Source organism: Buteo buteo, chromosome 28, assembly GCF_964188355.1.
Source record: "Buteo buteo chromosome 28, bButBut1.hap1.1, whole genome shotgun sequence".
NCBI lineage: Eukaryota > Metazoa > Chordata > Aves > Accipitriformes > Accipitridae > Buteo > Buteo buteo.
This window is the reverse complement of record NC_134198.1, coordinates 8,265,924-8,283,423: the sequence shown is the minus strand read 5'-3', so window position 1 is coordinate 8,283,423 and position 17,500 is coordinate 8,265,924. Positions and strand designations below refer to the sequence as shown.

The 17,500-nt window shown below is 37.0% G+C and overlaps 1 protein-coding gene across 4 annotated transcripts in view; it reads right to left on the bottom strand.

The window, feature by feature from the left end:
* FOXP2 (forkhead box P2) overlaps nt 1-17,500 on the bottom strand; it is a 433,685-nt gene that overhangs the window by 49,672 nt on the left and 366,513 nt on the right. For 2 of the 4 annotated variants that reach the window (XM_075059020.1, XM_075059024.1), the window contains exons 6-10: nt 14,523-14,660; nt 13,149-13,346; nt 11,471-11,636; nt 4,846-5,059; nt 3,130-3,234 (exon numbers count right to left, since the gene is read on the bottom strand). In XM_075059020.1, coding sequence (XP_074915121.1) covers nt 3,130-3,234; nt 4,846-5,059; nt 11,471-11,636; nt 13,149-13,346; nt 14,523-14,660 — 821 coding nt within the window. Of the gene's footprint in view, nt 1-3,129; nt 3,235-4,845; nt 5,060-11,470; nt 11,637-13,148; nt 13,347-13,496; nt 13,548-14,522; nt 14,661-17,500 lie in introns of all 4 variants that reach the window. The other 2 variants (XM_075059023.1, XM_075059022.1) reach the window with 2 other exon arrangements.

Sequence of the window (17,500 nt, the reverse complement as noted above, 5' to 3'; positions counted from 1 at the left end):
ATCCTTCCTACTCAGACTGACTTAGGACCAATGGAATGATAATTAATTTTGCAGACAAAATACACTGAAGTTTTGTCATATGTTATTGCGCTCTGACATTTAAAAAAACATCACGAAGAACTACTATTAAATGCTTTGAGTGATCTACTGGGTTCCTCATGCAGAGACCAGCAAAATGGTTAGCTTCTGTCAACACCTGTTTCACAGCAAAATTCTGAATTTTCATAAGCATTTTTGTCACTCTTCTAATTGTTTCAGTGCCTGGCATTTTGTTCAAATCTTGTCATCTTCTTTCCGGTTATGTTATGACTTTTTCTGATCTGTCTTTACATTTTGAAGTTTTTCTTAAGCCAAAAGCTGTTGTTTTTACTGAATAGTCAAAACTGATCTTGCGTGCATGAGCAACTGTAATCTAACACCATTTTGTCAAGACAGAAAATTGCTCCATAAAATATAAACTGTAGGTTTGTGTCTAGAGTTGAAGGATATCAAGGGAAAGACACAGGATTAGGTTTTTCTATACATACAGAAATATATTATGGAGAAGATTGGCTGTACTTTCTTGAAACCAATGCATATGTTTCCAAATATGAATCAAAACCACGGCACACAATGTTTAACTTCTTTAGCTATTCAGAATATCTCGAAAGAATTCTAGATAACTGGAATGTCCTCAAATTATCTTAAAAATAAAAACAATTCATACTGGATAAACAGAACTGAAGGTGAAAATGGCTTTTGCGGCTTTAAGACATTTATTGAAAGTTATTTGTCACTTCACCCTAAATCCTTTCCATTATTAGGAAAGTGAAGCAAAGGCAGTGTTTTCTGTCTTAATCCTCCTTCTCAGATGCTCTGCACAGTATTTTTTTTTTTTTTTTTTACATCAAGCTGCTAGGTAAACCATTTTCTGAGCACAAGAAGTTGGAGTTCACTTCATAAACCAGGCACTCTTCAAAGTTGTCATAAGCATATTACAGTAATACACACTACCAGACTGGGGTAGTGTACCTTATTAATATTTCATTTTGGTACAGTATACTTGCATTAACTCTCTTAACTCAGGTATCATATTGTTTCAAGTCAGGGAACCTAAAACATCGTAACAAAGATTAGACTAAGAGCAAAGCCTTGAAAACTACAGCCATTAGTCCTGTCATCCCCTATAAAGTTAATGGGTTGGAAAAATGGTCAATCTTTGGACTAAAAGTTGATATTTAATTGAAAGAAAATGTTTTTTAATTGTAATGGGGATTTTGCATTAGTGTGAACATGAAAAGGTACTAAAGAATCTAATGCAAGGTTATGTATTGATTTCCATCTTAATGCTAGTGTAAAATGAAGGAATACTTCTATTTCATAAACAACCTCGCCTATTCAGCACCATGACTTCTTATTTATTTTAAGGGCATAGAAGACAGAATTGAATGAAAAGAAGAAATAATAAAATGTTCATGGACATTTTTTGCTGGTGTACAGGACAAAAAGCCATGACACTGCTGTAAACCCTGATTGACTCTACACCAGAATTATCAAGATGTTATATGTCGCTTTCACATTTTCCAGGGTTATTTGGTTCAGGAAAGCAAGAGCATCTGTAAACCTAGCACTACACCGCCTTAATCAAAATGGTTTTAGTGATCGTGGATTATAACAAGAGACCTGACATAATGGATGTGCAAAGTCTGCCCCCAGAATTAGCATCACTATAGCCTAGACGGATGGACGTATTCAGAAAATGTAGTTTTTCTTGAAAAGAAGAATGCTTAAGTTAAATGAGTTTAAATTTACCATTAGTAATACTTAGAATACTACGTTGAATTTAGGAGATTTCATTTTCCTTTTAATACAAACTTAGGTATATCAGGTTCTTTTAAAACCTACACAGTTTTCTCCAATAATAAGCCATTATTTTGACATTCCACTTAATGCACTGATAAACAAAAATTTATCAGGAGTGATACCTACCTAAGATTTGCAAGTCAGTGTAAGTTACTTCATTTAAAACTGAAAGACAGCACGAAAGATGGAGAAAGCATTGCAAATACGTTATGAAAAGTATTGCTCTAATTCTATTATAAAAGTTATTGCAATACTGAGTACTTATGGTCTGCTGTTAAGGTGCTTCTGTTATATACCCTGTAGTCTACCATTTGTAAACACATCTTTTTGATGTTTCTGCCAACATCCTGGCAACAAAGCAGTGCAATTTCAAATGAGCTAATTAACTTAATTGTTGATGAAGCATGAAACAGTTCATTCACCCTGTTAGCTGCACCATGACAACATAAGAGTCTCAGCCCCTGAAGTTACTCATCTATATAAGCCTATCTGTAGCTTTCCATTAAGATCTATCGCATGCCAAAATGAGTACGGCTCTTCTGACAAAGACCGGTCCATAATGTACCTAGGTAGAAAACCAGTGCTGTTGTTGAAAATTCAAATGAACACAAAAATCCTAGTAGCTACTTAAAAACCAAAAAAAAAAAAAAAGAGAAAAAAAATGCAGAAACCCATTGTAGTTTGAAGCTGCAGGTGAAAAGCAAAAGCTGTGTCACTTATTTTCTAAGTGCTCTGATTTAGACGATAGCTGGCAAAACCAAATCCTGAAAGCGAAAACTTTTGGCATCACTGTTCAGTCCTGAAAGGTGCAAACCCACCTGTTCACAGTGGTTTTTTCTTCTGTGTATCTTGTGCACATACAAGAGTAAAAGCAAAAATAAATTAGCAAGTGAGAGTTAAATGGTCACGCTTAGTCCTTTGTGCCTTTTTATTTATACTATACACATTAATTCCCACTATACACAAACTGTCAGAATTTAAAATGTGCTTTTTCATACCCCTACTATCCAATATACAATCTAAAGCATCTCTTCAAATTTTCTGAGGCTCCATTTCAGAAAAGGATAATAAGAGGATTAAACACTGTGCTATTGAAAGGCCTGCAGAAGTGTTCGACATGAAAGAAAGGATAACAATTTGACCCTCTGCAGATAGCCTCGATTATCCAGTTGCTTGGAATACACAAAAAAAAAATCTCTGACATGATTTACAGTAAAACTTTGTTTGCCGTCTTTCTCTTTCCCTTGCCTTAAACAACCCTGTACCAATGAATAAAAATCCACCTACTTTAAAAATTGTCCAAAATCTTCACAAACGCTTTCACAGCCAGGCCATTTGCAAACTCCATGACCATAGAGAGTATGGGAGGCCCCAGTTTCCTCATGTGACGAGCTGCAGCAAAAGAATAAGGCATCAGATTCATCTCAAAAGCCATAATCGTTGGAGGCTGCTAGCGCCTGTCAGGTTACGATCAGTGACAAACAGGTCAAAACAGGTCAATTTAGCTCAGAGCAGTCAGAAAAATTTAATCGTTCTATTGAATAGTTCAACTGCCAAGGCTAGATGATGTTCCAATTAGAGAAGAAATAGAGCCAAAGATGACTGTTAATAAAGGATGAAAAAATAAGATGACTGTATAATACCATATGCTAATTCTGCCATATGACCTTGGTGTAACATTTACCTATAAATAAAAAATATACTCAGAAGTGATCAATTCGGAGAAGAAATATTGAAGACGTACAGTCAGAATTTATGAATACTGTGAATGTTACTACGAAATATTTGAATTTTCTGCTTAAATGTGTATAAAAATAAAGTTGCTTCTATTAGCTACTTGGCTTCATAAAAAAACCCGGCTGTATTCCCTGTGTGTTTTTGGAACCTCTGCAATACTTTCATCCACATACAGTTACCAAAGAAATTCAGGGGATTGCCCCATGGAGGTGGGCATCAGCTACACATCCTGAAGCAAAGAACCATTCTCTGAGATATAATCATAAAAGTCATAAATACTAAAAGTACTACCATAAAGGTATTCAGAGAAGTGCCAGTTTTTAAATAATAGAAAATAATGATAGAAAAATGTTCTCACAGTCACATGAGGACCAGAGACACTTAAATTATAGTCTCCTATTATAAATATTAAAATAATTAAATGGAATATTTGAAAATACCATTATTTACAATTTAGGTTATGAAGATACAAATTAAATTTCATCTTATATTGAGATCATCTACACCTGACTATACTAATATATTTACTAATAAGTGCTACAGATACTCTGTACTCTTGTATGCATTTAATCCACTACTCAAAAATCAGGAACAGTGAAGAATATCTGTCAATGTGTCTGAAAAATGATTTTAACTTTACCCATATGGTTGAATTCCAATGTATTACACTAACGCCACTGAAACTTTGTATGAAATGTGTCAACTGCATTACTGTCGTGCATATAAGAAGGAAAATTCAGTGGTTTTCTTCACAAGAGAGACAAACAATATGAGAACTGCTTTAATGTACTAATTTTTAAAGTACTTTTTACAGAGAATCTTTGTCCTGAAGTACAGCCTTGACAACTAAGATAGATGTACATTTTCTATGAAACCAGCAGTGTGATTCAACAGTAAGGGCCTGACTGCCAGATGTGTTAACTCAAATATGAATGAAACTACGTGCCTACAAAAGTGCCTACAAATCTGCATTTACACCTCTAAACCAGCACAGTCTATTCTGGGATTTCTAATTTTCACCAAAACAACCATAAATTCCTGTGTTATAAAACCACGGGCAGGTACTTGTTGTTGCCTCTGCAAAATTAGACATCGTTATTGAAAATGACGCCCTCTTGATAAACGATTCTGAAAAATCAGGTCTCCACGATCTCTTCAGTAACCTGTATTAAGTGTTATTTTGTGACTGGAAATAATGTGACTTAAGGTGTTAAACAACAGCTTTACGTCAAATGATAAGCACAGTTGAAATCTTGTCAGAATTACCTGTCTCGCCTTGCATTTAGAACTGAAGACTGTCCATTCACTATGGAATGATGAGTTATTGGTGGTGATGCTTTGGAAGTGGTGGAGGAGGTAGTAGAGGAGGAATTGTTAGTAGTGAGGTCTAGCCCTCCATGTTTAATGCCATTGTCTTCCATACTGTGAACTCCAGTCACTTCTTTCCATAACTGCTGAATCTCAGCAGGACTTAAGCCAGCTATAAAATGAAAGAGAGCCCCACTAATATAACAAAATAAAGAGTTTCATATAATGAGCTCAGTGTTATTAATGGATTAATGCCAACAATAAAGCTGATGCTGTTTTTCCAGCACAATCAACATGTAGTAAAACATAAATTCATTTTTCTTCCGTCAGAATCCAGGTAATCTAACTGTCTTCTCTTGTGTTATAAACAGTCAATTAGAAATCACCAATTTTAATATTATTATACTCCTTCTGAAAACACTGCTCAAGGATCAAAGAGTGAAAGCTACGAAGAACTTGCAATGATTTCTTGAGAAGAAAAAAAAAACCAACCCAACCCTAAATATACTTCTGGACAAGATTTTTGTTGTCTGCTTAAACAGTTTCTTGACACGGAAACATAACTCAATGCATCCGCAGTTAACTCAAGTTTTATAATTCCTCCTAATCAAACATGTAACGGAAAATAGAAGAACATATTACACTAAGGATACAAACATTGATATTCTCTTTAAACACTTAACAAGAGCAGGGAGTGGGGGAAGAAGACTGGAGGGAGAAAAATCAGAAGACAAAAATGAAATCAATGAGATCATACCAGGTTTAACATTTGAGCAGAATGCATCTGACTTTAATAAATGACACCCACATATTCATTAGTCCTGTTTAGTATTTTCAAAAATTGTTCCGTTTAAAAATGTGTCTTAAGAGGCAAAACCAAAGTGACTATTTGGAAGAACAAAACCACTACAGTGCTGAGCTAGATACTGGTGACCACTTAATCTCTTTGGTACCATTCAGTGGCACCAAACAACTAGAAAGCCAACAAAACTGGCCCACTTACAACTCCCTCTACACAGATGAAATTACATGTAGTGTAGACCATCAAATTCCTCCACTGTTTTTTTTGTCCAGCCCTACTGTGGAAAACAAATTGGAGGGTTTGGCTAGCAGAAAGAAGATTCTGTGTCACCAGTCTCCTGGGGTGATGGGCAGCCATACAACATTTGAAGAGCCTCTCAAACTTCTCTGCTACATGCCCAGTGCTATTCTGGAGTCTAGCCACCAGATCTTTGCAGATAGAGCTTAAATTTGCTCTCTACTCCACTTGTCGCCTGGAAACTTGTAGGTTCCAGGATTCATCCTTGGCCACAAATAGCAACGTCTCATAGAATGCATTCATACACATGTGCTAGGGTTGTCTGGCTCGAGTTGAGCACTTTGCACAAAGTCATGGAAACTTCCATTACAATATGCTTCTGCCTGAAGTAAAGACTCCCAAACACAGGCAAGAGAAGAGCTGTGAGCATTCTCTTATCTTGCTACTGAACATGCAGCTAAGATAGGAAATTCAGGTTTTGAAAGATGAAGAGTTCATCAGAAATATGTACACCTTCTGTCACTGCCAGTCTTTATAAATTTGACATCTCTCTTTTGAAGAACACTAAATTAAATGTAGAAAAGAATGAGAAGCCCAGAGAGCTTCTTGTGAAAGATCTGGTCTCAGGGCCAGGTTTTTCAGCCTGAGGTGGTTTGGGCCAGAGGTATCTTAAAATCTAATTCTGTCTTCTGTATCTCGTCTTAACAAGTGAAATTAGGTAAGACATGTTCATGGTACCTAGATCTGCTGGAATGCAAAACATTCAAAATGCTCATGTTGTCTGAATTAAAATTTTGCTCTTTTTATTTTATGAATATGCTCAAATTTATTGTCCTTTCGAGAAGGATTAAAATGTATCTATTCATTAAACTTTTCATTGAGGATAGTTTTGTTTGGTAAACAAGATATATTGGAAAGATATAGATTGTTTTTCATTGTTGGGCAAATCTATTTATTAGATAATGTTTTACTTTGCAGACATAGGAACTCAGACTACTAAAATGGATTCAACAAAAAATTATGAAAAAGCACAGTAAGTTCCTTAATATTTCTCAATAGCTGTCTCACCATGAGGTATACAAAGCTATTAAAAAATAGACTAGTAGTGATTTACAGGAATAATAATTTCTGGAGGTAGTGTAGAAACAAATTGGTTTGAAGGTATTAAGTTTTTTAAAAATTATGAAAGGAGCTCATTTTTAGACTACTATTTTGTGTCCTGCTTCTCTACCTTAGATACCAACACCCACTGGCAAACTCAGTTAATGACAAAGTGGAAAAGAGTTGATTGGAATGTAAGCCTTAAAACTGGACTTTATACGTATTTGTACAGCAAAAAGCTAGGTTTTAAGGAAGCAAGCAAAGAAGCCAGGCTCTAATTCACTGCATTAGAGAGATGGGTAGCGGGAGCGATGGTAATACTAGTTGTAATTGTTTAATGAAGGTAAGTAATTACTGCTGTGTTCATGAAGTTTGTTCCAGCAACACTGCAAATAACCCATTTTAGCGTGGTAAATAATAGTTACCCGCAAATGTAATCACAAATCAAAATGAAACGTAATGTATTCATTTAGGCGGCGTGATATACACAGTACATTATTTACTTCAAAGGCTTCCCTTCTTCCTGCCGTTGAACAAAATAAACTCATCTTGTACTGAAAAAAAAATAAAAACAAAGAATAAACCCATCCGTTTGGAGAAGCAGAGGGCAAGCATATTGTTGTGTCTTGCAGCGAGAAAAATTTTCATTGGAGATCATTGAACCTTGGGCGCTGGGGGAGCTGAGGAAGAGCCACCCCATAACCAGGGTGAAGGGCTGGAGGAACGGTCCTTCCCACGGGCGGGTGTCTCCTGCCCCTCTGGGCAACTGCTGGGCAGCCCCTTCCTCTGCATGAAGCTACGATGGAGCTGTGTCTCCAGGCTGCCTAGCTCACCTAGAGGTTTTTTTAAAATCAGAAAGAAATTTCTCTCTGGGCTCAGGCTGGTTAATTTTATCACTTCTTCAGAGCAGTCTGAAAGGCTGCCTTTTAGGATAAAAGGATTAAGGGCAGACACTTAAAAAGTATAAAGTTAATAAGCGGATTTGTAATTAATTGTAAATTATGGCAATTTTGTAGTTTCTGTGTCTGAAAAAGTCCAACTCCCATTTTACAAGAGACCTGTAAAATGGCTGACAGATATTTTAGTCTGGATGTAAAAGCAGGCTAAGTTTTAAAGTTTCACAGGTTGTGATAACCGTCAAAATACCCTCTCCACACCACATGAAAGGAGAAAGGATCAGGAAGAGGATCCAGAGTGGGATAAAAATTAGGGACTACAATGAAAACAGCAAATACTGATTTGCTATGCAGTTTACCACCACCAAGAATTTCGGGATTTTGAGGCTAGTTTTATAACTCTTTTTACCACTATCTACTCTATTTTTATGTTTAAATAAATACTTAATAAAACTACCACTTATAAAACCCATCCATGCATCTGTTTTTCATTTTCCTACATGGTCTGATCAAAACCCAGGGTTTTGGGTTTGGTTTTTTTAAATTTTATTTTATTGTTGTCATTTGCAGTCCTTTGCATTTAGCTAGCATCAATACAGCATTACGTGGAAGTAACTCACAGCAAGCCACTGGCTTTGAAATATGGCATAGTGAAGATCTTGTCACAGAATAAATGCTACAACACCTCTTGTCTCTTATTTGCTATACCTGGCCATCAAGAAAACATGGTAAACATTCCTGCCTTTTAAAGGCAGAAACTATATTTGGAGCAAATACTGTTTATATACACAAACCTCACAGCTGTACTTGGAATTTACATCTTTCCATACTAACAAACACAAACCCCATGTTCTCTTTGTCACTAATAATATCTGGTTTGCAGGACTCTTTGACCAGTAACTTATAAACATGAATACCCCTGTGTTTCTCTCATTGTTCTAGCCATCCAAGTAACTCAGCAATCTAAACGGATGCATATAAAAATATTTGTGTTACACATATGTAAACCCTTCTGTAAAACCATATTATACATCTTGCAGCACAGTGGAAGGAGAAAAACATCCTTTTACCACAGCTGGTGTGTATTAACTTAAATAAATTCTGAAGGTTTAATTTAACACTGCCACAGAAAATGTCTGTCATAAAATTTGCTAAATTTTATGAGAAAAACAAAGGAGGTTTGATCTTCTTACTTCTACGCAAACCCCAATGCAGGGACATCTATGTTAAATCTAGTAAGTACTACTTGGATTTGTAAATATTGGATATATTTGGGTGCATCTGGATGTGTAAACTTAAGATTTATGAGAAAGCCTCAGCAGATCTGAAGCCTATTAATCTTCATTACATTATTATGAACTGGACTGGGTGCTGTACCTTCCTGTGAAAGACAAAATGTGCTGTAAGAGAAGCCCACAGAAAGAACTCTGAGCTGGTCACAACTCTGCATTTGGTTCTCTCTGTTTTAGCATCTTGCTGGACAGACTTTCCTTCTTACCCTCATCACTCTAACTTCACCTTGTCTGGCACAGAGTGAGTGGCCTTTCTGGAGATCCAGGGAGGTTTTCCAGAGGAAGCTGTCTTATGTTTTTAAGTTTCCACATCCACATCAGGGCTATGAAAAATCCAGGTCCTATAAATTAACTTGTGTATCTAAAGGAACCCTACATACACAGTAGATACAGGAACTAGGAGAGAAAAATGGAAGAATTAAATACTTGACTGGAATTCATTATAATTAAAAAGTATCAAGGCAGAAGCAAATAAGAGATTTCCTTTAAAATGAACAATCCAGATATATTTTAACTGTAAAATTTTGTATTTTTTTATTTCTTTAGTATCAGACTTTTTTGTCGTGACTTCAGTTACGCTTAATTCTCTGAGTAAAAGAAAGTTCTTAAAAAGAACTGTTTACTAGTTCTCCTAAAAATGTATTTAAAAAGGTATTATTTTTTCTATGTTTTCCTACTAGAAGTGGATGAATGTGTTGCATTAAACTAATGAATATCAATGCAATTGGGTAGGAGTGCTGAGGGAAATCTATGGGGATTGCTTAATGTGAGAGAAAACCTGAGGAATTCCTCTTGCAACAGATGGCACAAGAGGAGGTTGCAGAAGGTAAAGCTGTTTGGAGGGAGGTTGTGTTTCAATTCCTTTTTTCCATTCTGGTCCAATGTGACTTTGTACAAAAGGAAACCAGCATTAGCAGTCCCACGTGTGCAAATTCATGAATCAGCTTGCCTCCTCACTGTTATTCTCAAATAGTAATATTTAGTGTGATAGCTTACTTAGGACTCTTTTTTGTTGTTGTAATGTTTACAACTTTAGATATGCTTGCCTCATAGCTTTTCCACACAACACAATGTATGGAATTTACACATTTATTTGGAATCCCTGCTTTCCAGGGACTGAGGTTTTTAGCAGGTAAGTCTTTCTCGTGCCTTTTTTCTGTATTTTGGGTTTTTTTCTGTCCACACGGTTGCCTATATACTGTGTACTCTGCTTTTGCTCATCTAATTTCTGAAGCTTCAATTTCATAACAGTTATCTGGTGGAGGAACCAGATACATGCATAAAGACCAATTAAAAGTAATGTTACCTGTCATGAACACAGTCTAAACAATGCTCATTGCAGGACTGGAGTGTCAGAGATCAGAGTATTGTGCAATTTTTATGACAGACATTTAGCTCACCTCTCTATGGTAACACAAACAGAAACACATACCTCAGGTTATAGAGAGAGTCCTTAAGATGGGAAGTCTTTGGCCTTACTGTAAAACGTAAGCAGCATTTATCTTCAAGTTAATTTACTTTTTGAAAGTGCGTGGCCTATTTTCTTTCAATCATGAATGTGTTTGTGTCAAGTAGTAGAGTTTGAGCTCATTTTCAGCATTGAGAAATCTTGATCAAAGTGAGAAAGGGAAATTTTTTTCCCCGGAAAGTCTTTACTGTTATTTGTCGGTCATAATTCATTACTATTGGAATAACCACCTTCAAAACTTGTCATATTTAGCATATTTAATACAAAGGAATAGCAAAGAAAATGAATCCTAAAGTTTGATCCTAAATTCACATATCATAAATTGAAGATTCGAAATGCTTTTCAATACCAAACACCTTCTTTTCTTAGAAGAAAAGAAAAAAAAAAGTAAGTTTTGGAATGGCTTTAATATCACTGATATACTTTCTATCTGTTCGCTTATATTAAATGAAATTATAACATTTCCACTAAATCAGATTTAAGTAATTCCTCAGAGAAAAGCAATGGTGCCTGAACTGTGTTGCTATCAGAAATTGTTTTCAGCACATAAGGCTAATAAATATGCATCTTATATCTAAGAAAAAACACTCAAAAGCTGTTTTCTTCCATAAAAGTATGCAGTAAAATTTATCAGCCTCAAGAAACCTTGGTAATATGAGTAATAAAGTTCTAATAATAGAGTATGTTTAAGTGTCATAATGGGAAACTGCTAAAGTTCGGGTGCAAACGGAACGGTTAAAAAAAGTTGTGAATTAGAAATTACTCCAATCATGTATTACTCGAATACCTTGTGGCAGAGACTGGACAGGAAGAGCAGACTGGCCAGGTGGGATGGAAATGAGTCCCTGACGCTGAAGGTTCAGCAGATGCTGCTGCTGCTGAAGTTGTTGCATCTGGAGGAGCTGCTGCTGGAAGACAAGCTGCTGGGCTGCCAACTGCTGCTGCTGCTGCTGCTACAAAGAGAAGGGGGGAAAAAAAAGCAAATGCAGCAAAAAGTAAAGTGTGCAGTGAAGGCTAGAAAGCCAAAAACGTAAAATCAACTTCTTTCCCTTTAATCTCAGTTATTAAATAGTAATGCTATTTGTAGAATACTCAGGCAGTGAAAGCGTTTGAAATTTTCTATTATATTCATTCAAGCTATTAGGTGTTAGGGAAAATGGCAAGATATACTTAATGACACACTGAAGAAAAGGGTCAAGAGAAAGTATATAACAGCTGTTTCAGACAAAAAAAAAAAAAAAAAAAAAAAAAAAGCCCAGCTCATGGCAGATGATAACAAATTTATCTATGCTGGAAGTGTAACTCTTTAGAGCAGCCTGTGATTCGAAGGCACTCTTGTTTTTCCAATTGACTAAGTTTGGTCTGCAGTGGCCCATGAACGTGGTCTCCAGTGATCTATTAGTAAACTGGGATGTAGCCTTCATTTCACTGGCCTGTTAGCTCGCTCTCTTTTCTTGTTGGAATATATTAAAAGGAGCATTGCATTCGAGGCAACGAAGTGCCCTATTATGGAGCAAAAGTGTAAGTTCCAATTTTGTGAGGCATTTCAAGACAAACTGGAGTCTGCAAAGACTCAGGAGGGTATGAGAAGGCAGTCACACATCAGAGAAAGACAAGCTGTTGTGGAAGACCTTTCCTTTCTAGTTTGGGGAAAAGAGAAACTTCTGATGCGCTCACTGGAAAACAGACTGCATAATGGAGCAAGTCATGTGGATTGCCCAGAGCCTCCGGAGAAATACAGGAGCAATTTCTATTCCGTAGTTGATGGCTGTCTGAAATTCTATTCACAAATCCAAACAGAAACAAAGCCTCAGGAGGTCACAACTGCTTCCTCTACGTTTGCATAATGGGCAGCTTGAAGACAACGTCTAGGATACCTGCTGATCAATTTAACTGCTTCAACATGTTTTGTTTGTATTATGTTTATATTTGATGCAGTTTGCTGACAAGTGCAAGCTAGGCCTGAGAAACCCGCTTGTCAGGTTGATTTATGAGCACATCAAACTGTAACTTTCTACTCGCCACTCCAAACCTACAGTAGCAGTTCATTAATCAGGGGCCTGTGACTTTGAAATCTGCGCTCAATCGCTCTTTTTCAGCCACGGACTAAATTTGCATGCTCTCTGAGCTGTGCCACTGAGGAAAGTAAGGCTCCTTCCCCACCACAGATTGCCTCTGAATACAAGATAATCAGTACGGTGTCCACCACACAGCTTGTTCTTTGCACACTCGGATTCATTAGCGAACATTAGACGACAGCAGCACTAGACTGCTCAAATCCTATGTCTCAGAAAGGGGAGCAGGAGAATTATACCGGCACTGCTATTAAGCCCAGTAAAAACGTAAAAACAAATCTTTGATAGCCGCATCCTTGCTACGGGAAAAAAACCTCTCAACTAGTCCTGTCTCTTCCAAGCTTCTGACAGCTCAGGCTACCGTGCATCAGCAAGGGGCTTAGCTCCTACCTCTTTTGCTTGCTTTCCTGGATGCTGTTGCTGCTGCTGTTGCTGCTGCTGCTGCTGCTGTTGCTGCTGTTGCTGCTGCTGCTGCTGCTGCTGTTGCTGCTGCTGTTGCTGTTGCTGTTGCTGCTGCTGTTGCTGCTGCTGCAAAAGCTGAAGATGTAACTGCTCTTGCTGTTTCTTGTAAAACTCTTGTAGTTGTTGCTGAATAAACCATTTTGACTTTAATAAATAAAGGCAAAAGTTTCAAGTATTATAAATCTCCTAAACTCTTCTAGATTGGCATATGGTAGCGTAGCCATTAAGAATCACCTCATAACAAAAAATGTGATTTGAAGAGGCAGATCTACATACATTTTTTTCCAAGGCGGTTCTGAAATTTTCCAATGCAGATTCCAAAATATCCTAAACAGAAGGGTATAGAAAATCTGTATTCTAAAGGGAATGCAAGAGCCAAATTAACTCCTCAAATAACTATACCTAAGTTCCTCACATGTCCTATATAACAAATCAGAAGCTGTACTCATCCACTTGCAAGAAACCTACAAGTCACTAAGGCCAAACTAAACTGTCTGTTTCTTAGGGGAAAAAAGTAATTAATCTGTCAATCTCTTTAGCAGGATGCTGGACTCACAACTGAAGGTGAATTGCCTGTAATGATCACAGTACTGGATATTAAAGTGTTTAAACATACAGTGATTGAGCTATGACTATGACAGACAGACACATCATTTTCTGTATGACAATTAAACCAAACCAAAAATCCACTCTGCGTTACACTAAGGTACTGATCACTGACACTATCTTTATTGTATGAATAACGAGTTCATGGATTCTTCACTTAGCTGCCAGATTTTGTGCTAAGGAAACAGCAATCTCCTCCTTCTTTTTAGCCTTATCTGGGACAAATTTTTTGGATGTAAAAACAAACAAACAAAAAAACCTTCTTCTCATGATGAAACAAGCTGTTAAGTTCAAATTTCATAACCGCATACCACTTATGTGGCTAAAGGGAGCACTACAGTATTATGAATTTTAAAGCAACAATTATCTACAACTCTATTTGCACTTCCTTTGGCAAGTCTACAATTAAAATGTGCCTAAGCACTTGAAAATTTAAATATCAATTTGTTCGGTATTTGTAATGCATCTGCCACTGCCACTGCTGCTGTTTTTAATATAATATTTAATGTTTCAAAATCACAATTTCACACTTCTGCAATTAAAACAAGAAATTTAAAGACTGAGAAGCTTCGCATTTATTTTCGTTCTTTTTGGTGTAATGAGCGATGAAACATTACAAAATAAGACCCATAAAACCTGGCTGACACTTGTGCAAATGCCCTGTGCTAACGGTCCAAAGCAGGTAACCCACATTACCTGCTGCAACATAACTGCTTGCTGCTGCTGGAGAAGTGCTTGAAGCTGCTGCGGAGACAACACTTGCTGCTGGAGAATCTGCTGCATTTGCTGAGGGGTGATCACCTGGGGAGTCATCATGGCCACTGACACAGGCACCTGCACAGGGAAAGAAAGATATCATCGTCAAACACATTTTAGTTCGCCTGCGCCACAGCTGTACGTCTTTTTTATTTTGTACCAAAGATGGACCATAATTTTTTACATAATATTTATCACTGCAAAGTTCCAGTTTCAGTCAGAATCTGTTATTTTAAGACCACAGTACTGTGGCATTCTATTTCCAGAGGCATCAGATTCGATCAGACTCAAGCTTTATGTTTCGCATCTCTTATGTATTCCTGCAAGAAATTTAAGCATTGGCTAGTATAAATGTGTATTTAAAAATAAATGATCACATGGCAGGGCTCTCAACACTTCATAATCAATCATCTTATCAAGTGTCATAATGTTACGAAACGAAAAATCTATTGAGACTGTTTCAAAAGATACAATTAAAACAGACAGCAAAATAAGTATCTTAAAGCAGTAAATTTTTACACAATAAAGACACTTAGCCTAGAAAAATATTTGCGTAATACGTCACTTCAGTCTAAGAAAACCTTTCTTGCTCGGCTAGTCTTTGAAGGAAGTCTGATTTATACAGGAAAAAAAACGCCACGGACATATTGGAGTACAGAGCAAGGGCTGCCACCTCAGTCACCCAGTCTCTGCGGAAAGAAATGGATTGTTGGTCACTCCAAACTGAAAACTGGAAGTTGGGAAGCCTTGTCATAAGATGATTAGTTTGTCCACTAAATTCTAAGAACGCATTTTTGTGTAGGTACCGTTTTGGACACGGCTTTATTTTCTGTTTGTTATACACTGAGATGAAGCGTCTACATATGCATAAACACCCACCTACACACATGCTCTCAGGAATATATGTGTGAGTGGGAAAGACACAGCAAGTATGCGTGGTTGTATATGTAAGAGAGAAAAGTCCCGTGGAAGAGCCTGAGGTATGCGCTGAGCCGCTGCAGCAGACACACTGTGTGAAACCATTGCTCGAGCTAAGCAGGACACAGTCGAACAGCTGTCAGCAGGCCAAGTTTTCCATCCATGAAAAAGCAGCCACTCGCTTGTCTAGCAAAATTCAAATGTTTTTTCTGTATATAATAGCAAGCTGGCATATAAATACCGCTTCGTAAGATGTTTGTAGGACATTCCAGCCTTCTGTAAATCAGCAAAAATAATATTATTATTAATAAAATAAATCATGAACAAATCTTAAGAGGAAAACCTTTTCTAATATTTCTATTACTTGAATCTATCCCGAAAGACTTTGTATAAATGTAACACTTAGAGGAAAAAAGAAATACAAGTCTGCTGAAGTTTACTTTTAGAAGAAATGACTTCATCTAATATTACACAGAATACCACTTTTCACACAATTCATCGCAGCATAAATTACGGTCATAAAATATTGACTAATTAAGAGTCTGAAAGTAAAAGTACCAGTCATTATTAAAAAGTCTGATAATCTTTTGCAAACAACAAATGAATTCTAAGAATAAAAAATTCTGAAGTCTTACTCTAAAATACAAGTGGAAAAGACAAACCAGACTTCCACTCAAAATCGGACACCAGTGGGGAGGAATTTAATCTCAGCTATCACTAGACCCCTCCTATAGTCAACAGAGCAAGGAAATCCTGAGGAAAGTTTATCTGATCTAGTTAAGGCATCTATTTTAGCCTAGGACCAATCCCTTTCTGAATGTCCCTGTCTCTCTCCATTGAGTGTAGACTCACTTTGAGGAGACATCTAACTTTCAGGCGGTTAATGTTGGCTGTTACACTTGATGACACCTAGAAGGTTTTGTAGTATTGGAAACACCACATCTCTATGTGATAATGTTTTATTCTAAGTCTGGTCCTAAGGGCAGGACAAACAAGTTTTTACAACTGTGGGATGCATGAGCAAAGAGCAAAATTCACCGACTGGAGTCAGTGTTCAACTCCCTCTGGAGTCAGTAAGAATTTCCTGTTTACATGAGATCTGAACTTGCTTTCTTATAACAATTTTGCCTCGGTGATGCTATTCAACTACCACATGTCACACAGAAATGAGAAGGCAGAGAGGAAGATGGACGCCTTCCCAATTAAACCATTACCCTTAACCTTTAAACCCTGCAAGAATTTCCCTAACACTTACATGCTTACTACTATAATATAGAGCAAATGGTGAAGGTGTTGCACACTTGTTACTCCACTTCCCCTCTTACCTATACATCCCCTCTGTCTTTCGATCTTTCCTGGCTTGTGGATGTTCAAACACACAAGTAAAAATTCTGATCTAAACAGAGTGAAAATCAGCTGAACCCTGTAAGTGGCACTGATTTATTCATGCTCTGTGCTGAAGACTCTAGCCAGTAAGATGTGCAGTAAGACTCGTGCTGCCACAAGAGTCCTCTATTCCTCAGTCTGAAATATAAATTCCCCTTCTATTTCTGCTAGCTTTTCCACTATCTGCTCTGAATCTCCCTGACTGTGTACTTGCTCTTATGCTTGGAAACACCTGCTTTGAGGTATACTCGAAGAGCTTTTCTCTCTGAATTTGTTTTTCCTGTATTTTTCAACAGTCACTTTCAACTGCCTGAAGTGGAGAACCTAATACACCTGTTTTTCAGGATGATGGACAAAAGCATGAAAAGAACTGGCAGTCAAGATCATTAGTAAAAATACATCTTTATGTAGATAATACTGCCTTTAACAGAATTTTATGCAAGGATCCATATGTGTGTATCATACCTGATATCTATCTTCTTTCTCACAGATAAAGGACAAGGCATTTTGAAAACTGCTTGAATTTTAAATTAGCAAAACTTACTAAGCAAAGAGATTTCTCTAATTGTAATTAGGTAATATAAATTGGTACATTTCACAGCCTTCAGTGATAC